The sequence below is a fragment of the Misgurnus anguillicaudatus genome, chromosome 5 (assembly GCF_027580225.2).
Source record: "Misgurnus anguillicaudatus chromosome 5, ASM2758022v2, whole genome shotgun sequence".
Taxonomy (NCBI): domain Eukaryota; kingdom Metazoa; phylum Chordata; class Actinopteri; order Cypriniformes; family Cobitidae; genus Misgurnus; species Misgurnus anguillicaudatus.
In genome coordinates this window covers 13,054,987-13,082,356 of record NC_073341.2, presented here as the reverse complement: position 1 = coordinate 13,082,356, position 27,370 = coordinate 13,054,987, and the positions used below count along the sequence as shown (strand labels likewise).

General features: G+C 39.6%; 1 protein-coding gene across 2 annotated transcripts; it reads right to left on the bottom strand.

The window, feature by feature from the left end:
* Nucleotides 1-1,303: 1,303 nt before the first annotated feature.
* On the bottom strand, nt 1,304-27,337 carry tgoln2 (trans-golgi network protein 2). 2 transcript variants are annotated; one of them, XM_073867585.1, is made up of 4 exons: nt 27,139-27,337; nt 23,109-23,971; nt 21,771-21,854; nt 1,304-3,785 (listed from the first exon to the last, which is right to left on the bottom strand). In XM_073867585.1, exons 1-4 carry the CDS (start codon nt 27,185-27,187, stop codon nt 3,783-3,785), a joined length of 999 nt encoding a protein of 332 aa, XP_073723686.1. In that variant the 5' UTR covers nt 27,188-27,337; the 3' UTR covers nt 1,304-3,782. The 2 variants fall into 2 exon arrangements, with proteins under 2 accessions (XP_073723686.1, XP_055024632.2); XM_055168657.2 differs by lacking the exon at nt 1,304-3,785 and adding an exon at nt 18,854-19,951 and having other exon boundaries at nt 27,139-27,332.
* Nucleotides 27,338-27,370: the final 33 nt, after the last annotated feature.

Below are 27,370 nucleotides of genomic sequence, written 5' to 3'. Positions count from 1 at the left end.
TAATGCGAGAGCAACGCTTTTGAATTCCTCTCGCGTTACTTTGATGTCATAAACCGATCGGTTTGCGCGACGCCGCCCACACTAAGAAATCTTCATATTCGGATCGATCAAAATCAAGTGTGTTAGTTTATAGGTTTGATCGACTTCATGTGGAGCGACAAGAACCGACAGACGGATGACGTCAAAGTACCACGAGAAGCATACGGAGACCTCTAATTTCGAATCGCTCTCGCGGTACTTTTACGTCATCGTCCGCCTGTCAGTTCTTGTGGCGCCGCATGATATTTGACTGGTAAACTGTTCATTTTTATTTACCGTGTATTTATATACTATGTGTTTGTGTTTTGTTAGCACTTTTAAATGTTATTGTCGTCTAAATTAATATCCAGTAAACAAAAACCGCCATTTGTAGCTATGTGTTATTGTTTTAATAATATTATCATCAGGCTACTGACCACACACCCAAACATTTATCATCACAGAAAACCCCCAGCCCTCCTGTTTAAGATAAATCAGGATTTTACACAGAAGTATAATCTCAGAGATAGTTGGAGTATGGGGTAAATACAGGGAAAGGGATGCACTTGCAAAGATGTTCAAATTTCTTTAAAGTAAAGGGATCATACAATATTTTTATAGTACTGCTAGGAATGCTCAAGATGACATAACAATACATTAAGAGCCAAACATGTCAAAGTATGAGTTTATCAACAGTTTTTGATTATCCAGGTAACATCTCAGAAAATCAAGCAGTAGGTTATTTTCAACCGACAAACCCAGTCGTTGGATTAAATTTACCCTGAACATATTTATATTTGACCCACCAATGGGTTAAAACACCACAGCACAGGTTAAATTACAACGCAACGGGATCATCCCTTTTTGACTTAAAGCTAGGTTAAAAATAACCCAGCATTTTCTTTAAACGTTTGAACTGGGTTGTTTTTGCAGTGATTTATTTTTAATGTCATGGACTATATGCAAACATATGTTATGTTAATAGCTTATTTAGGGCATTACATAAATAAAAAAACAACTTGCAATTTTTATAATTCATTGTTTAATAAAAAATGATTTATGCAAAATTAAGTATGCAAAATTTTTGAATTAGTACAGTTTGAAGACTTTGTTGGCTTGACAAAACCTGTCATGAAAACTAAAAACATCTGACAGTATTAAACATTTTACAGAGATATTTTAGTACGTAGGTGTCAAAACAGAGAGAAATAATAAACAGAAGAACGTTAATGATTAAAATAATGTTGATAAGCTTAGGTTGATAGGCAAAATAAGAGACCAGTCGGAGGAAAAATTCAAAACTTTACTCCCATGTGCAAAAGCTGCAACAGTGCTTAAAGACAGACCACAGTACATAGGCAAGTAAAACCTATCAGATATTTTTAAACCACATTACAATTCAAATTATATCCAGGATTTCAAGAATTTTTATGTAAAGCTAGATACCACACACAGGCTTCATAGTGAATAAAGCAGGACTGGTAATACAGTACATGCTCAATAAAGTGTTCATGCAATGGACAAAACATGTTTATGACATGGCACAGAGTGAATTAAATACACTCGATATTCTTAATTTCTGATTTAGAGGTCTGCATAGCCATCCGACTCTTTAATCAGCATAGATTTCCTGAAAACTGTTTACATTTGGCACTTTCACAATTCACAAATTGGATAGCTAAGGCTGGGCTAACAGAGGTAAAGGAAATACAGCATTTATAGACCAATCAATTAATCAAAAATTATGTTTCATAACAAAAAACACATTATGTCAAATCCCATTAAAGCCAGAAAAGACCAACTGCTTGTGTCCTATTTACACAGGGAGAAAGTGCATTCCTATTATTGACTTTTAATCATTAACATTTTTATGAGCTCAGTTAAGGCAAAAACGAAACAAACCCTCTGAATAATTAAAACGTCAATCATACCCTCATTCATTCCCCTAAAACAACTTTCATAGTCATGAGAAAGCAACAAATATATCCCTTAAAAAAATATACAGATTGTATATATCTTCTCTGTTACTCTAGAAATAGATTTGAATAAAACGATACATAGAAAACAATGCGACCCACCATCAATACTCAAAAGAACAGAAAAACAGACTACTGATGTAACCAAACATCAACAGCGGTCCCGTACACACTGCATATCAATTCGGTTGTCACTTCACCTTTTAATACTTAATCCTGTTCTGTACACACACAGTTCAGTAATTTTACAGGACTCACAACCGCATTCTACAATCGAATTAACTCCCGCAAAATGCAGGTAGTGACAACCGAATTTACAAAAAACTCTGCACAGTGTGTACATAACCGAACTGAACAACTAGTAGTTAATCAAGTGTTTAAACGTTCATCATAAACAGGACAGGTCTCTCTTCTAAAAAAATAAATGCTTAGAAAAGGAAAAAAGTCTTCTGTATGCGCGATTCAGAAAATGACAGAGGCACAAGCGTTTGCTGACTATTGTTGCCAGATCTTGCACTAAAAAAACAGCGAACAAGAAAAATCCAATAATAAACCGAAATAAATCTAAATGCTTTACCTCAAAGATCAAAATATTGGGACCGGTGTTGTGTCGAGGTCTGTTCCCCCTATGTTCCCCCTATTTTTCCCTTCAGTGTAGTGTTTTTATGGCGTTTTTAATCACGTTATAGGTTTTATTATTTATATATTTAAAGTTTTAATGGCTACTGAGATGTATATGTGTGCATTTCTGTATGTATCTGTATTGTTCTTAATGATAAGTCAATTATTTTTACAGTATGAATCATATTATATGTATAATATTTATTTAATTATGTATGCAAACATTACATTTTTAAAACAACCAGTAAAGGAAAAAAAGAAAAAGACAGGCTATATTTTAAAAGAAATACCCTAATAGAAAACTGTCAAATGTATGAAATATTTAATAAATTGTATTATAAAATACATGATATTATGCCTTTTTAGTATAACCAATTCAAATCTTTAATCTTTCTAAATGTAACGTGATGAAAACGCTATAAAAGCACGACACTAAAGGGAAACATAGGGGGAACTGAGTTCGACACAACACCGGCACCACACTTTATTAACACAAAAAACTTGATCGCTTCATGAGCCAAAAGCCATAAACGGTTAAGCGCCAAAACGGTATTTACGTACAAAAAAGACGAGGACCTGGCAACACTGCAAGACACGCTCCGCGCTGTGAAGCAGCCTCACAAAAACGTAAAATACACAACGCCAAGACGGAGGTTTATTGCAAAACACAATGCTGTTATTATTTTGGTCAAAGCTGTGAGTGATAAGCACGCGAGACGGCAGAACGTTGCTATGGTTATTTCTGTGTCAATCATCACATTTTCGGGAGTGAGTCTTGTTCCGTACAGACATGAAACGAACATTTAGGGGATTCACTCCCGCATTTTAATGCGGTTGTTACTCCCGAAAGTTTGCGAGAGTGTGTACGAGACCAACATGTACCAATATAGCAAACTTTGTGTTTGTGTAGCACTCGAAACTCAAATGAAGATCATAAAAGCCTAAAGACTCCAAGAACTATAACAGACTACATTTTTAACATACTGTACCTGTCGGCAGTGACATGTCCTGAACAGTTATGATCATTATTAATATAACGTTAGGTTATAAACAGTAGGAGTTAATGATGATTGGTGTGGTGATGTTTGCCTGATGATGGATCATTTCAAGATTCTCAAGGTCACAGTTATTCATTCGATTCATCCAACAAACTGTGACTGGACTTTCTCACTGTGAAATAGAATAAAAAAAATTAAACAATACAATGCAAGTGAAAGTATGTAAAACTGATTAAAGGTAAAGTGTGTCATTTCAACACCACTAGAGGCACCATGTAGAAACGGAATAATAAAACGCGATAATGTCCTTTGACAAACAGGGCTGGTTTCAGCCCCAACCAAACGTTGCAAAATGTTTTTTAAATGGAAACTGTGGTGCATTGATGCAAGAGTTGCAACTATGGCAGCTGCGATTGCCATTAAACGTGTCCCAGGTTTCCTAAAGCTCTCTCCATCTGCGATTGGTGGTCCAAAACAGGTCCCGCCCCAACATTGTGCCCATTGGTAAGAATACTTAAGCCTCAAGTGGTGTTAATTACCACTGCACTAATCTGCTGTTAGTGGACAAATTTGGGCACTTAATATAAATTATTCCATTGATAATTTTACTAAAACTTCTTAACTCTTTCCCCGCTATTGAACAGTTATGTCGTCAATAAAGCGAAAACATTTGCATGAAAAAAACGTGTATCTGTAATACCGCACTTACCCAATTTATAAAATTATTTATTAATTTTACACTCCGTGTAGGTTTTGATAATCGTTCTAAAGCTGATCTCCAGAAAAATTCCTTCACAAAAATGCAATTATTTCAGCTTTTTACTAAAAAAATATTTTTGAAGAAAACTACCTATATTCAAGAGTTTATAAGCAGAGAAAAAATTATAGATAGGATTAAACGCTTCCCCCCGTTTTGTTTGTTTGTTTGAAAGCAGAGGGTCTGTTCTTTCATTTGATATATTTATATGTTTATATATTTTAGAAGAACATTTTCCTGGAAGGCATTTTTGTGAAACTTTTGTGAAAATCACAAAAAATGCTGGCAGACAACTTTTCAAAAAAAGTTGAGGCTGCCGGGGAACGAGTTAAAATCATCTTTTTTTCTTTGTAATAAAATGTAAAAATGTTCAAATTATGCATTTTATTTGTTTAACTTAATTACCTCAATTACTTCATTTATTTGGATGTAAATAAGCAGTTTCATTTTTTTACCCAAAATACACATAAAAAAACATGATTTTCATACTCTTTAGAAAGTCGCAGCACTCTTTGCAACACTTCCGTTATTTCAGTCATGCAAGACTAAAGTCATATCTGCTTAAATGGGTAAAAACAGTTATCTCTTAAATAGCTTGCTAAAATTACAATTAAATAATATATTTTTAACCAACAATAAAATCAAACTAACTGTACCATAGCTTTTGATACTTAAGCTTAAATTGTGCTAAAAAAACACCTTTATTTCAAGTTGTTTTAGCATGTGCACAGGTTGGCAAGCGCCTCATGCGACTCTGTATAGAGCCCACTTAGAGATTGTCAGTCTTCAGTTATTTCCAATACCCTCCATTCATAGTAATACTAGTGTTCCATCTCAGTACATCTAATATCTTTGAATTAAATAAATCTTTGAATGAAAGTAAATAAAAAGTAATTTCACAATTCAACCAAATAGAGATATGTATTTTATACTTGGAAAACATGCATGACTTTGCGTTTACTTGTCAAAGTGAGCTTTATTTGCATTGGTTGCTTGGCCAGTGTTAATTATAGACAATGTGCAAACATATACTATATATACTACTTACATGCTGAACGAGTTTTTGGTAACCAGATGTGTTTGGTCTCCGGTATTCTCGTGCTCTTCGGCCCTCAACAACAAAAGCAATGATCTGTAAGAGAGGAATATTATTATAAAGCAGTTTCAACATGCTTCACCGGTTTAAAAAGACCAAGATTGTGAAGCGTTTGTTTTACAACGCAATGCAGATGGCCCTGGCTAATGATGACTATTTCCTTACATTTATAAGGCAATTAATTATGGGCTTGCATCCCACTAATGTCTATGCTGAAAAATCATGTGTACAAACAAACCTTGCGCCTGTTGTGATTGGCGACGTAGAGTATGGCCACCACTATAACAGCACAGACAAGATAGGCAAAGAAGTGGCTGCTCTCTGCGTTCTCCTCTCTCTTATTGTCACCCATTTTCATGTGTTTGTTTGTTTCACTCTCTTTTTTGGGATTGGACGCGTCCGCCTTGCCGTCCCCAGCGGCCGCCTTGCCGTCCCCAGCGGCCGCCTTGCCGTCCCCAGCGGCCGCCTTGCCGTCCCCCGCGGCCGCCTTGCCGTCCCCAGCGGCCGCCTTGCCGTCCCCACCGGCCGACTTGCTGGCCGACTTGCCGTCCCCACCGGCCGACTTGCTGGCCGACTTGCCGTCCCCACCGGCCGGCTTGCTGGCCGACTTGCCGTCCCCACCGGCCGGCTGGCTGGCCGACTTGCCGTCCCCACCGGCCGGCTGGCTGGCCGACTTGCCGTTCACACCGGCCGACTTGCCGTCCACACCGGCAGACTTGCCGTCCCCACCGGCCGACTTGCTGGCCGACTTGCCGTCCACACCGGCCGACTTGCCGTTCACACCGGCCGACTTGCCGTCCCCACCGGCCGACTTGCCGTCCCCACCGGCCGACTTGCCGTCCCCACCGGCCGACTTGCCGTCCCCACCGGCCGACTTGCCGTCCCCACCGGCCGACTTGCCGTCCCCACCGGCCGACTTGCCGTCCCCACCGGCCGACTTGCCGTCCCCACCGGCCGACTTGCCGTCCCCACCGGCCGACTTGCCGTCCCCACCGGCCGACTGGCTGGCCGACTTGCCGTCCCCACCGGCCGACTGGCTGGCCGACTTGCCGTCCACACCGGCCGACTGGCTGGCCGACTTGCCGTCCCCACCGGCCGACTTGCCGTCCCCACCGGCCGACTTGCCGTCCACACCGGCCGACTTGCCGTCCCCAACGGCCGACTGGCTGGCCGACTTGCCGTCCACACCGGCAGACTTGCCGTCCCCACCGGCCGACTTGCTGGCCGACTTGCCGTCCACACCGGCCGACTTGCCGGCCGACTTGCCGTTCACACCGGCCGACTTGCCGTCCCCACCGGCCGACTGGCTGGCTGACTTGCCGTCCACACCGGCCGACTGGCTGGCTGACTTGCCGTCCCCACCGGCCGACTTGCCGTCCCCACCGGCCGACTTGCCGTCCCCACCGGCCGACTTGCCGTCCCCACCGGCCGACTTGCCGTCCCCACCGGCCGACTTGCCGTCCCCACCGGCCGACTTGCCGTCCCCACCGGCCGACTTGCCGTCCCCACCGGCCGACTTGCCGTCCCCACCGGCCGACTTGCCGTCCCCACCGGCCGACTTGCCGTCCCCACCGGCCGACTTGCCGTCCCCACCGGCCGACGTGCCGTCCCCAGCGGCCGCCGTGACGTCCTTGCCGTCCCCAGCGGCCGCCGTGACGTCCTTGCCGTCCCCAGCGGCCGACGTGACGTCCTTGCCGTCCCCACCGGCCGACGTGACGTCCCCACCGGCCGACTGGCTGGCCGACTTGCCGTCCCCACCGGCCGACTGGCTGGCCGACTTGCCGTCCCCACCGGCCGACTGGCTGGCCGACTTGCCGTCCCCACCGGCCGACTTGCTGGCCGACTTGCCGTCCCCAGCGGCCGCCGTGACGTCCTTGCCGTCCCCACCGGCCGACGTGACGTCCTTGCCGTCCCCACCGGCCGACGTGACGTCCTTGCCGTCCCCACCGGCCGACGTGACGTCCTTGCCGTCCCCACCGGCCGACTTGACGTCCCCACCGGCCGACGTGACGTCCCCACCGGCCGACGTGACGTCCCCACCGGCCGACTTGACGTCCCCACCGGCCGACTTGACGTCCCCACCGGCCGACTTGACGTCCCCACCGGCCGACTTGACGTCCCCACCGGCCGACTTGACGTCCCCACCGGCCGACTTGACGTCCCCACCGGCCGACTTGACGTCCCCACCGGCCGACTTGACGTCCCCACCGGCCGACTTGACGTCCCCACCGGCCGACTTGACGTCCCCACCGGCCGACTTGACGTCCCCACCGGCCGACTTTACGTCCCCACCGGCCGACTTGTCGTCCTTTGATCCCACTGGACCACTGCTGACCACTGAAAAATACCAGAAAACAGAAAAACATAATAAAAGCTAAACAGACTCCAACTCTATGCCATCAACGCGAAATTTACACAAACAGACATTCCTGTTACAGTTTGGTGTAAAATATTTGATAGTGTTAAAATGTCACAGCTCTATATGGTTTTGAGCTTTGGGGTCCACAATACCTAACAGATAACTCCTAATGGGACAAACATTCCAATTGAGTCCCTGCATGCTGAATTTTGTAGAAATATTTTAAGAGTTCAGACTCAGAGAAGAACACCTACTAAGGCATGCTCCAATCAGGATTTTTGCAACATATTTTTAAGTACTGATTTCTGTCGTCACATCTTCTTCATCATTTATCACAATACTTTTATATTTGTTTCCTACTATGGAAGTCAATGGTTACAATCAGCTGTGTGCTAAAAATAATTTATCAAAATATCTTCTTTTGTGTTCATCAGAAAAAAGAAATTCATAGAGATTAAAAACAACATGAGGATGAGAAAATTATGACAATTTTAATTTTGGGGTGAACTAACCATTTAATGTTTGTTACTATTGTGTTATATTGTATGTTTCCTGTTTTATGTATAATGCTTTGGCAATATTGTAGGTTACACAATCATGTCAAGTTCCTTTAGAGAGAGAGAGAGAGAGAGAGACCCAGCCAACATTGACATGTGGGCCCCACGTGGGTCCCATCTGGGCAGCATGGGTTACATGTGGGCATGGGCTTCACATGGGCAATATATGTGGGTCCCATGTGGGTTTCCTATGTGGGCCCCATATGGGTTTGCCCATGTGGGATAATAATGTGGGCCCCTCATGGCACCTATGTGGGCAAAACATTTTTATGCTTGAAATACATCTTTATACTAGCCTGACGTTGTCATACTCAATTCTAGTCAGATTTGAAATTGTGGTGGGCGGGGCTAAGATCGGCTGGCACCCAGGCTATCTTTATACATTTACAATCTTAAAATAATCACTTTTGGTTGATTGTCACTTTTAAACAAATAGTAAATAATATAACAGATATGATTTGATCAGTATAAAACATTTTAAATAAAAATGCATTATTTTTTACATTTAATTAACATTGATATGTGGGCCCCACGTGGGTCCCATATGGGCAACATGGGTTTCATGTGGCAATGGGCTTAACATGGGCAATATACATGGGTCCCATGTGGGTTGACTATGTGGGTCCCATGTGGGTTTCCCTATGTGGGCCCCATATAGGTTTGCCCATGTGGGATAATAATGTGGGGCCCTCATGGCACCTATGTGGGCAAAACATTTTATGCTTAAAATACATTTTATATACATTTAAACTCTTAAAATTATTACTTTTGGTTTATAGTCACTTTTATACAAAGAGCAAATAATATCACAGATAGGATATGATCAGTATAAAACATTTTAAATAAAAATGCTTTATTGTTAACATTTATTTGTGATATTTGTAATGTTTACCTGCCAATTATTAATTTTAATTTGCACAGCTGAGCATGAGTGAAAATAAGAAATGTCAGAAAGTTCATCAGTTTGATAAGTGTGTTAATTAGAGAAATGTTTCAAACATTCTGAAAGGAGTCTGATTAGTGGAGTCAGGTGTTTCATATAAGGAGACCTCATTACGATCTGCTCACTGCAACGACACATTACGCTTGACAAAGTAGTCCTGCTTCAAATGTTTTTAATTGTGATTTTTTATCACATAATATAATATCATATTTTAAATAATCTTTGCTAAAATAGGCAGACTTTTAAAATTACAACTATAAAGATGATAAACATTTAAACTACAAGAATTTCCGCTCAGGCGCAAGGATACGGTTTCTATCGGAGCAGCAGGAGTCTCTCACAACTGTTACACTTGTAATTTATCCTGAGTTGTGTTTTTAGAAAATGTAATACTACGGTACAAGTTCACGGACTGCACAGGGATGAATCAAAGCAAACGTGCAAGGACATTTAATGAGTTTGGCTGTGGATGCTTTGGAAGTACTTCATAAAACGTTTGAGCAAAGATTAATTGATGATCAGAAGACCATCTCCAGAAGAGTGAGCAATGTTTGTGTTGTTTTTGAGTTCAAAATATTTTAAGAGTTTGACTTCTTTCAATGCTTATTTTAAGTCTTATGTTAAATTGTTAGTCATTACCTGCCTTAGCAGTTTTGAAATGTTCATGATTATTTTTGCATTGTATTGTTATAAATTGACAATAAAGTATTTATATATATATTGAACCTTTACAGTTTTTTTATTTGATTTCTCATATTGCACCTCCTTCATGTTTTGTGATGTTACAGATGAATGAACTGTTGAATATTTATGCTGAAATCTGATATTCACCGAACTGAAATGATTTGCTTTTATCGGTTTTCAATTTAAAACAAATATATTATTTAAGTAAATTACAATTAAGCATTAAAAGTATAATTATTTCATAATAAGGGACCAGTCCAGTACCCATTAAAAATCCATTCTGGGCCCTGATATGTAACGTGGGCTTCATTACGTGGGTGCAATATGGGCCCTATGTGTGTTGCCCACGTGGGCCCCACATAGGCCCCACTCAGTTTCTATATCAAATTCATGTGGGCACCCCAGGTGGGGCCACAGTGGAACCCATGGACAAACCCATGTACAGCCCACATTGAAAGCCCATATGGGGCCCATATAGGGCCCACATGGGGCTCATGTGTGTTGCCCAGCTGGGTCCCACATAAGCCCCACTCAGTTTCTATATCAAATTCATGTGGGCAACCCACGTGGGGCCATAGTGGAACCCATGGACAAACCCATATAGGGCCCACATAGGAAGCCCTGTGGGCCCCACCTTGCAATGTTGGCTGGGAGAGAGATTGATAGAAAGAAAGAAAGAAAGATTGTATTAAAAACGACATGAATGTGACTGACAGTATGTTACTCTTGAACTATTTTGATTTTCTCGTACACTGTTTAGATGAGTTTCTGAAGCAGGAATGTTGTTCGTCCACTCATTGTGTCTCAACACGATCACACGAATTTTATTGACTGCAAAGTTGTGCTTAATAACACTACTAAACTGATACTATGGAGTAAAGTCATATTAAAGAGTTTCGTTTTTACTACTGATATAGTGCAGACGAAGGCGCGGAATCACGTTTTAAAACTTCACACGCTATATAACGTTATACAGTATATTGCATCAACCAACCTGATTCAAGCTGACTTCACATACAGTTTACTTACCCACAGAAAAGAAGACCAAAACAACACACACAGATGTTAAACGCATCATGCCTTCAGATAATTTGAAAGACGAGGAACAAATGCACCGTGATTGTGACAGTAAACACCAACACAACGCGATTCCAGTAAAGCGACTTCCGTTTTTTGTCAAAGATGCAGAACCCGGACTGGATTTCTTCTTTGGGATTTTACGGCAGCTGGCATCTAACGGACTGGATCCATCACGGGCGTCGGAAGCAAAAAAGTGGAGAAGATGCCATTTTCTTGTATTATTGTGGCCTTTAATAAAACTACTGCTTTTATAGCCTAAAAACTTTGCTTTGTGTCGCGAATCGCGGGAGGCCAGTCGGCTCGGCGAAACTAATTAAAAGCATCAGCGTGTAAGTCAAAGCTGTAGGTAAAACGCGGAACGGAGCTTAATTTATTAGGTCATTCCTCAAGTGAATGTAATACATCTACCGTTAGTCAATAACGGTGTTCTGACAAGTGAACAGACATATGCGCTAAATGAGAGAAAATGTGAGTGGGTCCGATATCATTGGTTTTAATAAAAAAAGTATATTGGTTCCGACGCCCATGGGACCAAATATGAAAATTCTTTCATGTTTACTCCCCCTCATGCCATCATGTGACCTTCTTTTTTCAGCTGAACAGATTATTAGTCACAGACTGGAAAAACTGTTATTTATGCACAAAACTACTACTTAAAAAACTGAGACACTGTTCATTCAAAAATTATATCCCTGTGCCTGACAGAAAGAAAGCCATGATGTCCGTATGTTTGCTTTACGTTGTTTTTATTTGGCGTAAGATTTAAAGGGTGCGAGAGTGAGCGTGTCTTACGTCAAATGCGTGGCAGTTGGCAACCCTCCAGAGATGTGTGCGGATATTCAAAGTTTTTTTAAGCATTTACGATTACGATATGTGTCTCTCTGCATGCTATCAGCCTTTCCACGAACAACAGGAACGTCCACAATTATTCACTTGTAAAAAAAATCACTGTTTAATATATTACAACATCTTTGTACGTTTCGTGCCTTTTATCCAGACAAAAGCGCAGCTGCCCTATTCACTTCAATGTGTTTATGCGCCAGACTAATCTAAACCCTTTCATTTTTTTCTGAAAGCAAACATTAAGACATTACATCTACTATCTATTCCAAAGTGAATGTTTTTTATAAAGGCGTGTTTCGTGTGTTGTAAATGAAAGATCCAAGAAGAATATAGACAGTAGAGGGCACTGTAAGACCAATAAAGAGGTCATTAGACTGCATGCGCGTGAACACTTATGGTGAGTCCCAATTCGCCTACTTATACTACGACCTAAAAGTATGTACTGTTTTTGTGAGGAACATGTACATACTGTTGAGTGTGTAGCAAAAGATGCACGTTCTGGGACGTACTTGGATGACGTCATGCAACGTGAACGAAAACGTGGTTGCCTAGTTACGCACACCTCGACTGTTAACAATATTTCATTAATTCTTATAACTTATGTCAAATATAATTTTATTTACTATTCCCATCTTTTTTCTCATTGTTTTTGTTCACAATACATTTTACAATGTGTTGAGTAGCCAAGTTGAGTAGCAGAGCGTCATTAGAACCAAACGCAGGTCGTTTGTGAGGCGGCTGGTTCTGACGTTCATGTCAATGTGTGTAACGAAAACTACTTATTTTAAAGTCAAAATATTAAAAAGTTTATAGTATAACTATTGTTTAACGTATTTTATACTTAATTTTATACTTATATATGACTCAAAAGTACCCAGATGAAAATGAACCATGCCACAGTAAAAGTAGGCTATAGCATGTTTCTTTCGTTGGACTAATAAAGTTAACATTTGTACAGCCACAGCTACTACAAATACGCAAGAGGGTCAGTGTGGTTAATCTCCTCCCTCCCGCACGCAATGGGTTGTGGGCAATATTAGCCGTATTAGTGTGCATTGATCTGCACCAGTGGTTCTCAAACTTTTTCCGCGTGCGGCCCCCCTTACAGTGCATTCCTTCGCGGTCCCCCCAAAGAAAATTTATGACAAAAGTGTTCTAAAATTTAACATTTTAATTAAACAAAACATATTAAGTTATACAAAGTAGTGCTGTTGGTTAGTAGCCTTATTTTTTTGTTTTAATTACACAGAATTCATGATAAATGAATGTTATAAAATGTCATAAAACTGAGGCCCCCCTGGCACCATCTCACGGCCCCCCTGGGGGCCCCGGACCCCAGTTTGAGAACCACTGATCTGCACCAAAGAGTATAGAAGCCCAAGAGGGGAAACTCTGTTGTGTTATGGGTAACAGTCTGTGGATGGCGCTGCGGAGCCACGGCCGCCATTATGGACTGTAAGCTGCTGAAATCGTTAGCGCGCCTTACAACTGTGAATATGAGCAAGTGGTTAAAACGCAAGCAGTGTTCTGCAATAAATTGCAAAAATTATCAGTCCACCAGAAACTTGTTAATATTTTTGTGATATTCTATGTAAAAGATTAACTCTTAAGAAATGTTCATTTATAATTTTATTTATTTATTTTTCCAAATCATATATATTGTGATGTTCACTCATTTCAAAATCAACATTTGAATAAATATCTTATTACTTTGTGTCTGCCTATATATTATTTCATGGATTTCTGTGATTCATATAACAAGGAAAATGCATAATAGAACATAAATATTGATAGATTAAAGGTTTGCAGTAATTTTATAATTGTATCTTTGCAAACCTTAAGTGGTAGGCTAATGAAGCCGATTCGGTGGGGGACATACCCTTACGAAAAAGTACTATAGGAATCTTATAGTGTTTTTGGACAAAATAGAATAGTAATCTTATAGGAATACTATTGTAATTTGGGACATACTATAGAAGTATGATAAGACTACTATAGAAATACTATAGCAGCTTTAAAATATTATAGAGGTATTAGAACATCACAGAAGTATGTTATGTTCTGTAATACCTCTATAATATCCTAGAGCCGCTATAGTATTTCTATAGTAGTCTTATCGTACTTTTATAGGGAATGTTAATGTACGTCACCGCAGTGTTGCATTATGGGACGTGGGCGCCATGTTTAGAGGCACCACCGACCGCTATGCTATTTAATTGTGGGCATGTTAAGCTAAAACTAGGTAAAATTGAAGAAGAACGGAATAAATCGAGAAGTTGAAAGAAAAAGAGAAGGGACCCTATCGGGAGAAACTAAATGCTACTGCCAAAAAACTTTATTTGGACAAATAAACAATTAGATCCTTATGATTTAGCAGCCCAAGACTGGATTACGGATCCAGACGCACTACCTCCGCTTACATATCTGGTCAATTACCTTGTTTTTGCAGGACTTTATTTACACTTTGCAGGAGTTTAAGAGCTATAAATCCCTTCAAGCTTATAGTAAGGTGACACTTCTTCTTTTGGAGTCTTATGGTTGGCAAACCAGCTATTTACTGACAATGTGTTAATACCTAACGTTACGTATCTTAATGATTCTATAAAATAATTTCTCCGTTGTATACACATGTTCATACACTTCTGTTTTGGCCAAGTTATTAAAACAAACAAAATGCTAAATATTTAGCTAACGTTGTTATTTAAAGAGTCACAAGCAGTGGGTTTGAGCAGTTGCATTTAATAAAAAATATGTGTTACAATCGTCAAAATTGTCTAAATATTTATTTTTATAACTCATGTGTTTAGGGTGATCAGAAATTAATGAATGAATCAATCAATCAATCAATAACTTACATTTGCAAGTTAGTTTGACAGTGTTAGCATAAAAACAAGATTTAAGTGGTTCTGCTTTTATTAATCACAAATTACTGAATGACTGAAAATGCAGCGAACACTCTCGCTGATGCAGGGATTTTTTTTTTTTGAAAAGTAAACGTTTTTCTCCTGATTGCAGCAGGCAAACCACGCAATCCGGCGTCTTTTCGTTAGCTCCTGCACCGGCTTCCTTTGTTTTTTCCATGAATAAAAGCTGGAAAAACGTATTCCGTTGTCCAGTTTCCTCCCTGAACGATCGCGTGACCTGCTTGATCGAGCAGTACTGACCAAACATATCGAAGTTTATTAAAATTTCGACAGAAAATACAAAAACAACCTCCAACACATGAACTCAAATACAGCGGGATAGGACGCGTGCCTGCAAATATGGCGGATTACCCATAATGCAACTCCACATTCCCTATAGCATGGGTCTTCAACCGGGGGTCCGCGGCCCCCAGGGGGTCCGCGACGGAACTGCAGGGGGTCCGCCAAATGATGTTTAACCGCAAGCTATTTTTTGACGTAAAATATATGTACAAAAAAACGTTACATGTCCCCTTTAAGTTGTGCACGTGCGTGGCCGCGAAGGCGCGCGTTCAGTTTAACAAGCGGACCAAAATAAAATATCTGAAGATTATAAATGTACACTCAGGAAGCAGCAGTAGCGACAGAAAACGCATCATAAAACAGGTAAATCTTATAGGCATGTGTGTCTTTCTTTCAGAAAGTTATTTTAGTATCAGTGTGCGACATTGTCTCATCTTATATTTCTGAACTTGGACAGCTGTGTCACGCGGTTCAGATTTAAAGCGCTAACTCAAAAGGCAAATGACGACAGACCGCGTCTGCATTATAAACTTTGACAAAACTATCGCTCACATTTAAAAATGTATGAAACGCGCACAGTGATGGTGCTTTGTGCAAGATTCATAGTCAGGTTGAAATCCGCCTCTCAAAAAGTTGCCCCAAAGAGATGCTCGCGGACTCAATGCATGTTTTCTACTGATTCTTATATGAAGCTTTGCAGAAAATAAACTTGCGTTACTAATAATCTTGACGTTGATACACGAGAAAGGAAACAAACCTCTGAATTATAAAGTAGCACAACCTCTATCCCCACCAGAATAGAGAGTCTATGTGCCATTCACCATGGTCAGTCATCTTTATTAACTGAAAGCCCAGGTTCAGGTAAATTCACAGTAAAATGAAAATCTATTACACTGCAAATACCTTAAAATAATATAATATTATTTTTATTATATTCATATTCATATTCATATTATTATATTCATATAAAACTAAATCTACATTAACAAAAAAATTAAGCATGTACAACAAGAGCATAATAGTGCCAATGTACTGTCTTAATATAGTATGGCTGTGTGACAATATGGTTTGTTTCTATTTATAAAACAGTTCCAGTCCTTGATTCTGATTCTGATTGGTCAATAGTTGTAGGCTACTTTACTCCACTTTGCGTTGTGCCTAATATGAAAAGGCAGCCTCTCGTACCTCACTGATTACTAAAATATATCAGTTTTACACATTTAGTATCAGGGGGTCCCTGCTCCATGCCTCTCTCATCTAAGGGGTCCCCGACCCAAAAAACGTTGAAGACCCCTGCCCTATAGTAATATTTTGTCCCAAAATACTATTTTCCTAAGGATAATTAGGCCATGCAAAACCACGTTGTTTTCGTATTTAGATATGACGACCAAAAAAAAAATAAGTTATGCCAAGTTTTTGTTATGTTAAGTTGGTTCAGTGCCATTGACTCTCATTATTTTTCGGCGTTTTCCTTCAGTTTTCAGTCCATAATGGCGGCCGCGCCGTCACGTCATGGGGGCAACTGTTGCTATGGAGCGTTCTATTGAGTTTCGCCTCTTGGGCTTCTATACTCTTTAGCCATTTCTCAATGGCCCTGTCCCAAATGGCGCACTTCATGTGGACTTTCGGTCTCGTGGCCTTAAATTGCGCGTGCTCACTTAGTCCACGAGTCAGTAGGGTGTCCCATCTGTCATTTTTACGCTTTGAAGTGTGCTCATCAGCGCCTCCTTTGCCCCCTTGATGCGGTATTCAGCGAAGCCCTCACTGCAGCAGGCTTCGCGCACTTTACCAACCCAGAAGTCCTCGCAAAAGAGCAATCAGACCAATCAGACGACCGAAGGGAGGAGCTCACACTGACGGGCAACTTCTCTACATATTTCCGGTGTGACGCTCGAGTCTGTCCCAAAATACGACTCCGTTGCACCCACGTGGACTCGTATTAAGTGTCCCTAAAGTCTGGACTACGTGATGTCATCAAAGTGTGGACTCTGAGGAGGACCACAAGTCCGGAGTGTGCCATTTGGGACAGGACCAATATGCGTTCTTGTCTGTACTTGCGTTCTTGTGGACTTGTGAAACGTCATCAGTCGCGGCCCAAGTACTGTTCCAATTCAAAGTTCGCATCAAGGCCAAGTTCACATAAAATCCCCGGATGTGTTCTTGATCAGCCCATTTTATCGCGGATGCATCAGAGGAGACTTGTGTGGACTTATGAGAGCGAAGTTTCCCAGAATGCATTTCACGTCAGGAGTTCGTTCTTCCGAGTCCGAGTTTGGCGTACTTGGTATTGAGAAACGGCTTTTGTCTGCACTTCGAATTCTAACCGGAAATAGTAGATCATCCGGGTATCTTTGGGATACTCATTTCAACATACTACGATTTGGGACGTACTAATTCTAGTTTCGAATACTAATTAGGGCGGATAGTATGCGAATTGGGACATAAGCCTTTTGTTGGACTTCATGTGGCGCCCAAGAACCGACAAACGGATGACGTAAAAGTACCGCGAGAGGGATTCCAGAAAGCATACGGAGACCTCTAATTTCGACTCGCTCTCGCGGTATTTTACGTCATCATCCGTCTGTCAGTTCTTGTGGCGCCGCATGATATTTGACTGGTAAACGGTTTCTTTTTATTTACCGTGTATTTATATACGCGTTTGTGTTTTGTTAGCACTTTTAACTGTTATTGTCGTCTAAATTAATATCTAGTAAACAAAAACGACCATTTGTAGCTATGTGTTATTGTTTTAATAATATTATCATCAGGCTACTGACCACACACCCAAACATTTGTTATCACAGAAAACCCCCAGCCCTCCTGTTTAAGATAAATCAGGATTTTACACCGTAGTATACTCTCAGAGATAGTTGGAGTATGGGGTGAATACAGGGAAAGGAATGCACTTGCAAAGATGTTCACATTTATTTAAAGTAAAGGGATCATACAATATTTTTATAGTGCTGTAGTACTGCCAGGAATGCTCAAGATGACATAACAATACATTAAGAGCCAATCATGTCAATGTCTTAACAGGATGTAATAATAACATTGACACCAATCATCCTGTTCAAACATTTACATATCCCTCTTAATGGTGTTTGTTTGCACCTTTTGCAATAGTTGTGTTTGAGTTTCCCAACAGATTTTGATTATCCAGGTAACTTAGAAAATCAAGCAGTAGGTTATTTTCAACCGACAAACCCAGTCGTTGGATTAAATTTACCCTGAACATATTTATATTCGACCCACCAATGGGTTAAAACACCACAGCACAGGTTAAATTACAACCCAACGGGATCATCCCTTTTTACCTAAAGCTAAAATAACCCAGCATTTTGTGTAAACGTTTGAACTGGGTTATTTTTGCAGTGATTTATTCAAGTATTTAATGTCATGGACTATATCCCAACATATGTTATGTTAATAGCTTATTTAGGGCATTACATAAAAAAACGTGTAATTTTTATAATTTATTGTTTAATTAAGAATGATTTATGTAAAATGAAGTTTGCAAACTTCTTATTTTAAATTAAAATTAGTAGTTTGAGAACTTTGTTGGCTTGACAGAACCTGGCATGAAAACTAAAAACATCTGACAGTATTAAACACTTTACAGAGATATTTTAGTACGTAGGTGTCAAAACAGAGAGAAATAATAAACAGAAAAACATTAATGATTAAAATAATGTTGATAAGCAAAATAAGAGACCAGTCAGAGGAAAAATTCAAAACTTTACTCCCATGTGCAAAAGCTGCAATAGTGTTTATAGACAGACCACAGTACATAAACCTATCATATATTTTTAAACCACATAACAATTCAAATTATATCCAGGATTTCAAGAATTTTTATGTAAAGCTAGATACCACACACAGACTTCATAGTGAATAAAGCAGGGCTGGTAATCCAGTACACGCTCAATAAAGTGTTCATGCAATGGACAAGACATGTTTATGACATGGCACAGAATAAATTAAATACACTTCATATTCTTCATTTCTGATTTAGAGGTCTGCATAGCCATCCGACTCTTTAATCAGCATAGATTTCCTGAAAACTGTCTACATTTGGCACTACTGGTTTCACAATTCACAAATTGGATAGCTAAGGCTGGGCTAACAGATGTAAAGGAAATACAGCATTTACAGACCAATCAATTAATCAAAAATTATGTTTCATAACAAAAAACACATTATGTCAAATCCCATTAAACCAGAAAAGACCAACTGCTTGTGTCCTATTTACACAGCGAGAAAGTGCATTCCTATTATTGACTTTTAATCATTAACATTTTTATGAGCTCAGTTAAGGCAAAAACAAAACAACCCTCTGAATAATTAAAACGTCCATCATACCCTCATTCATTCCCCTAAAACAACTTTTATAGTCATGAGAAAGCAACAAATATATACAGATTGTTTCCTCTGTTACTCTAGAAATAGATTTGAATAAAACGATAAACAGAAAACAACGCAACCTACCAACAATACTCAAACGAACAGAAAAACAGATAAATAGCAATATAGCAAACTTAGTGTTTGTGTAGCACTTTAAGCTCAAATGAAGATCATAAAAGCCTAAAGATTCCGAAAACTATAACAGACCTTCACATTTTCAACATACTGTACCTGTCGGCAGGGACATGTACTGAACAGTTATGATCATTATTAATATAACGTTAGGTTATAAACAGTAGGAGTTAATGATGATTGGTGTAGTGATGTTTGCCTGATGATGGATCATTTCAAGATTCTCAAGTTCACAGTTATTCATTCGATTCATCCAACAAACTGTGACTGGACTTTCTCACTGTGAAAAAGAATAAAAAAATGTAAACAATAAGCCTTTACTGTTACATTGACTGCCCTTGCCATCTAGAACAAAAGAGATCATGTTGCTGCTGACTGGGCTGAAATGTTTGATCTCTGACCCGTTGCACATCGTTTCCAGGAAACATGTTGTTCAAACCGGAAACTGTAGCAAAACGTTGTGCACCGGTTTGAACTTAAACGTGTCCCAGGTTTCCTAAAGCTCTCTCCATCTGCGATTGGTGGACCAAAACAGGTCCCGCCCCAACATTGTGCCCATTGGTTAGAATACTTAAGCCGTACGTGTTAATTACCACTTCACTAATCTGCTGTTAGTGGATAAATTTGGGAACTTAATATAAATGATTCAATTGATATTTTACTAAAACTTCTTAACTCTTTCCCCGTCATTGACCAGTTATCTCGTCAATTCAGAGAAAACATTTGCATTTAAAAAAAAACATGTTCCTTATGAGTTTTTATTGGTAATACCGCACTCAACCAATTATTAAAAAAGCTGAAGAAAAAAGTTATTTATTAATTTTACACTCCGTGTAGTTTTTGATAATCGTTCTGAATCTGATCTCCAGAAAAATTCCTTCACAAAAATGCAATTATTTCACCTTTTTGCTAAAAAATTTATTTTTGAAGAAAAACACCCATATTTAGGGGTTTATAAGCAGAGAAAAAATATAAAACGTTTTCCCCCCCGTTTTGTTTGTTTGTTTGAAAGCAGAGGGTCTGTTCTTTCATTTGATCTATTTATATGTTTATATATTTTAGAAGAACATTTTCCTGGAAGGCATTTGGTGAAACTTTTGTGAAAATCACACAAAAATGCTGGTAGGCAACTTTTCAAAAAAGTTGATGCTGGCGGGGAATGAGTTAAAATTATATAAAAAAATCTTTGTAATAAAATGTAAAAATGTCAAATTATGCATTTATTTTGTGTTATTTGTTTAACTTAATTACCTCAATTACTTCATTTATTTGGATGTAATAAGCATTTTCATGTTTCTTTACCCAAAATACAAATAAATAACATGATTTTTTCATTTAAAAAAAACAAATTCTGCCATTTAAAACACCGTTAAAATAAGTGCTACTTTAGTTTTATGTGACATCAAATGAAATGCAAATAGTAACTGCATGTAATTTCAATGGAAACATAAAATACGCATTATTAATTTTACTTAAAATTCACTTTACTTTTTTTTTAATAAAAATGTTCATTACACTAATAAAAACACAGTGAAAGAATCAAAATAAGAAAGTCGCAGCACTCTTTGCAACACTTCCGTTATTTCAGTCATGCAAGACTAAAGTCCTATCTGCTTAAATGGGGAAAGACAGTTATCTCTTAAATAGCTTGCTAAAATTACAATTAAATAATATATTTTTGACCAACAATAAAATTGAACTAACTGTACCATAGCTTTTGATACTTAAGCTCAATTTGTTCTAAAAAACGCTTTTATTTCAAGTTGTTTATAGCTTCTGCGCATGTGCACAGGTTGGCAAGCACCTCATGCGACTCTGTATAGAGCTCACTCAAAGAGTGTCAGGCTTTAGTTATTTCAAATACCCTCCATTCATAGTAATACTAGTGCTCCATCTCAGTACATCTAATATCTTTGAATTAGTAAATAAAAAGTAATTTCACAATTCAACCAAATACAGATATTTAGAGATATTTATTTTATACTTGGCAAACTTGCATGACTTTGCGTTTACTTGTCAAAGTGAGCTTTATTCGCATTGGTTGCTTGCCAGTGTTAATTATAGACAATGTGCAAACATATACTATATATACTACTTACCTGCTGATCGAGTTTTTGGTAACCAGATGTTTTTGGTCTCCGGTATCCTCGTGCTCTTCGGCCCTCAACAACAAAAGCAATGATCTGTAAGAGAGGAATATAATTATAAAGCAGTTTCAACACGCTTCACCGGTTAAAAAAGACCAAGATTGTTAAGCGTTTGTTTTGCAACGCAATGCAGATGCAGGATTGCTGCAGGTTTCAGCAAGTCAAATTTAAGACTTTTTAAGATCTTTTTAAGACCATTATGAGTGAAATTTAAGACCAACGCGACACAATGATTTCAGAAATTCTCAAAACATTATTATAAAAAAAATGGTCAGCTGATGATATGTGCCTTGTTAACATGTTTTACAATTTCTCCACCCATACTTTATATGCATAAATATGCACTATACCGCCATCGCATTTATTCGCCTCTCTAATTACACAATAATTAAATGAAAAGGAAATTTACCATTAAAAGGCTGTTCGTGGTTTGTGTTGCTAACAAGGCCGTTTCTAAATCCGATGGCTGTAGCCTCCAGAGGTCGCATTTGTAGGCTGCATACGTCATCAAGATTAGCAGATTAAAGTCAAGGGATTAAACGCACATGGAGCAGTGAGGTAAACAAAAGCTTTTTAAGTAAAAACTGTGCAACACTAAAGTTGATTCGTTGTTGGTGGCTCGGGACTCGAAGGCCTGACTGTTTAAGTTGATTTTTAATAAAGCAGTGTTGATTTTTTCGCTTCTGGGTCCACCGTTTCAGAACCTGGCAAATGCTCAGGTAAGCCACGGGCTAATTGGTTAAATTTACACAGAAAATATTTTTGCTTATACAAAACTGCATTTAAGGTTTGTTTCTCGCCAAACCTACAGTATACAGTCAGATCACAACACCTATTATAATAGCCTACATTTGTATCCTCTTTAAAAAAATAATGATTAAAAACTGGATTGAAATGCGATCCAGTGACGAGCGAAGTGCGAATCTTTCCTTTTTAGAGGCCCACCCATCAAACACTTTCTTCCTCCATCACTGATTAGTTCTACAGCATTTTAAATACTATTTTATTTTTTGTGGACAACGCTTTTCGGGAATAAACAGAGGTAAGAAATTTAAGACTTGGGTTAATTAAATTTAAGACCTAGGATGAAAATCTGGCCGTTTTTAAGACTTTTTATGGCCTTAAATGTAACTTTCTGAATTTTAGACTTTTTAAGATTTTTTAAGACCCCGCGGGAACCCTGAGATGGTCCTGGCTAATGATGACTATTTCCTTACATTTATAATGCAATTAATTATGGACTTGCATCCCACTAATGTCTATGGTGAAAAATCATGTGTACAAACAAACCTTGCGCCTGTTGTGATTGGCGACGTAGAGTATGGCCACCACTATAACAGCAAAGACAAGATAGGCAAAGAAGTGGCTGCTCTCTGCGTTCTCCTCTATCTTAATGTCATCCATTTCCCTGTGTTTTTTTGTTTCACTCCCTTTTTTCAGGTTGGATACATCATCTGGATTAATATTATCCATTGGATTATAATCATCATCAGTCTCGCTATTTTCGGAGGGTCCCGCGTTTTTTTCTTCTACTGGTTCTTGATTATTGGTTCCTGTGTCAAAATCTTCCTCCTCCTCAGACTCCTGAGTGTTCAGCTTCTTATCATCCTCGTTGGTCATCTCAATATCCTGGTCGGTCGTCTCATTAACCTGAACGCCCATTTCATCACTTTGATTGGGCGTCTTGCCCTCCTCAGCCGCCGCCGTCTTGCCCTCCTCAGCCGCCGCCGTCTTGCCCTCCTCAGCCTCCGCCGTCTTGCCCTCCTCAGCCTCCGCCGTCTTGCCCTCCTCAGCCGCCGGCGTCTTGCCCTCCTCAGCCTCCGCCGTCTTGCCCTCCTCAGCCTCCGCCGTCTTGCCCTCCTCACCCGCCGGCGTCTTGCCCTCCTCACCCGCCGGCGTCTTGCCCTCCTCACCCGCCGGCGTCTTGCCCTCCTCACCCGCCGGCGTCTTGCCCTCCTCACCCGCCGGCGTCTTGCCCTCCTCAGCCGCCGGCGTATTGCCCTCCTCAACGTAACTCTTGACGTCTTTAGTATTACGGTCTACAGGGTTTTCAGATGCCGTCTTTTCTGATGTATTAGTTGCCTCACCATTCCTGTCCTGTTCTTGATCATTTGGTTGCTCTTCATCTCGTTTCACTGGACCACTGCTGACCACTGAAAAATACCACAAAACAGAAAAACATAATAAAAGCTAAACAGACTCCAACTCTATGCCATCAACGGCAAATTTACACAAACAGACATTCCTGCTACAGTTTAGTGTAAAGTATTTGATAGTGTTATAACTGCCATAGCTCTATATGGTTTTGAGGTTTGGGGTCCACAATACCTAACAGATAACTCTCCTAATGGGACAAACATCCAATTGAGTCCCTGCTTGCTGACTTTTGTAGAAATATTTTAAGAGTTCAGACTCAGAGAAGAACACCTACTAATGCATGCAGGGCTAAATTAGGCAGATATCCCCTAATAATACACACTATTATTATTATCCATTATATTCTGGTCACACTTCAGTATGAAGCCCTTAAAACCCAAGAGAAGATACGGTAAACCATATTTGGATCATTAGGATAATGAATGTAAAAAACAAAGTAAACTAATGTTATTGGGCACTTAAAGGCACACCACGGAACTTTTTGGCCGCTAGGGGGCGCTAGACATGTATTTTTCATGCCTAGCGCCCCTAGAGGCCACAAGCGCCGCAGCAATGTCGCAAAGGAGAAGAACTGGCCAACCTTAAAACTAAACTAAAAACTAAACATTTAAAACGCTAAACGATCAACATTTTGAGGCATCAGGGAGAAACGCAGTCATGTTACAACTATCTGATGAGGAACTCATCGTGGCAGAAGCCATTTCTCAATCTGAAGGTTGCAGCCTCCAGATGTCGTATTTCTAAGCTGCATACATCATCAAGACTGTCTTATTTCAGAATATTAACAATTATAAAGTTGACTATTATACTTAGTTAATCATAAATTGTTGCAGTATGCTTATGACTTGCGTATGTAATGCTCAGTTTACCTTAATAAACCAGGCTTCATGACGTATGCAGCCTGCATATTTGACCTCCGGAGGCTGCAGCCTTCCAATTCAGAAACGACCAGAAGTATCTCCTTGCCTTTTTCCAAACAAATATTGTTGAATCGTCTCTCTCCCTCGCAACCAGGATTTTCCGCAATGGTGCTCGTTTTTCCTCTCTTTTATGTGAAAATTGTCGGTCCAAATCCAAGTAAGCCGATGTGTTTAGGTCTGCCGCTTTGTAATACGTCACGTGAGTGACAGCGGAACACAGCAAATGAGGAAGAGAGAAGAGAGAAACGCTCGGATCTGATTGGTGACTGAAAAGGGTTTGGTTTTACACTGTGTGAGTTTGAGCAAGTTTGACTGCTATAGCATCCTGGATTGTAATGTAAATATAGACAGTAAAAGAGAGGTAAATATGTGAACACGTGAATGCAGCATCTGAATACAGGGAACTATATGCAAGATAATCGCCGTCATTTATAAAGAAGATCGCATTTATGTATGAATCAAGATTGTGAGTTTATATTAAAAATTGCCTTAAAGGAGAATCAAACCTGCTCTCTACACTCCTTATGTAGCCTCCAGCAAAACGCACGTTAAAAAAAAATTGTGTGGAGGAAGTGACGTATGCCGTAAAGCAGTCGAATTTTGTAGGGTTTTTTTTGTGCTCTGGTTACTACCAGAAACCCTAAGTTTTAAAGTACGAGTAAAAATTATACAGATCCCGCCAGGCTATGGTAGACATGTCATTCAACCTATTTGTACTATCACAAGGGTCTTGAAAATTTATTATGAAGGTTGAAAAATTACATGGTGTCACTTTAAGAGAAAATATAATCTGTCAGAATATCTCTACACTGTTGGAGACGAATCCTCACTAAACACAGACTCACAGTCTGGCGCAGACAGAGACCAACATGGCTCCCAAAGAAGAGCGAATCTGTGTCCATTGTGACATAGACAGAGACACACCTTTTCCTTTACTGTGGTAAATATAAAGAGCTTAGAAAAAAACACTTTGATAAAATTTCAAAGCTCATACCAGGGATGCTCCAATCAGGATTTTTGCAACATATTTTTAAGTACTGATATCTGTCGTCATATCAATGCCCGATACGGATTTTTTAAAACTGATATGTAAGCTCCTTGATGACTGTAACTGTTAACCTTTTTTTCTACATAAAGTAATAACACAGATGTTGCCTTTGTGATATTATTTAATTATGTATTTTATTGTCTTAATCGAGATTCAAATAAATAAGCAGTTAATGACGAGTTAACTCGTCAATGGCTGGGTAAGAGAAAAAAAAAACGATGGAATTTAATGGGTACCGTCAACCGTGCTTACCGTTTATCAAAATGTCTGCTTCATCATTAATCAAAAAACTTTTATATTTGTTTCCTACTATGGAAGTCAATGGTTACAATCAGCTGTGTGCTTAAAATCATTTAACAAAATATCTTCTCTTGTGTTCATCAGAAAAAAGAAATTCATAGAGATTTAAAACAACATGAGGATGAGCAAATTATGACAGAATTTTAATTTTGGGGTGAACTAACCCTTTAATGTTTGTTACTATTGTGTTATTGTATGTGTCCTGTTTTACGTATAATGCTTTGGCAATATTGTAGGTGACACAATCATGTCAAGTTCCTTTAGAGGGAGGGAGAGAGAGAGAGAGAGAGAGAGAGAGAGAGAGAGAGAGTTAGAGAGAGAAAGAAAGAAAGAAAGAAAGAGAGATTTAAAACGACATGAATGTGACTGACAGTATGTTACTTTTGAACTATTCTGATTGTCTCGTTCACAATCCTGTTTAGATGAGTTTCTAAAGCAGGAATGTGGTTCGTCCACTCATACACTGTAAAAAAATTGCTGTAATTATGAAGCTGGTTGCCAGTAACTTACTGTAGAAGATAAAGTCTGAAAATGTTTCATGTTCATTTAACTTTGAACAAAATGTTGCCAGTAAATAACATAAATGTAAAATCTACAGTAAGTTACTGGAAGCTAGTTGCCAGTAATACCCATTAATACTGTAATTTCTACAGACATTTTTTACAGTGTATAGTGTCTCAACACTATCACACGAATTTCATTGACTGCAAAGTTGCTTGATAACACGACTAAACTGTTACTATGGAGTAAAGTCATATTAAAGAGTTTCTGTACTGATATAGTGCAGACGAAGGCGCGGAATCACGTTTTAAAACGTCACACGCTATATAACGTTATAACAGTTTTGCATCAACCAAACACCCGCACCAGCTGACTTCACATACAGTTTACTTACCCAAAGAAAAGCAGATCAAAACAGCACACACAGATGTTAAACGCATCATGCCTTCGGATATGTTTTGAGGTAAGACGAAGAACAAATGCACCGTGATTGTGACAGTAAACGCCAACACAACGCGAGTCCGGTACAGCGACTTCCGTGTTTACTCAAAGAGCGGCAGTGTAGGATGCAGAACCCGGACTGGATTTCTTCTTTGCGGCAGCTGCCATCTAACTAGTCTCGCATA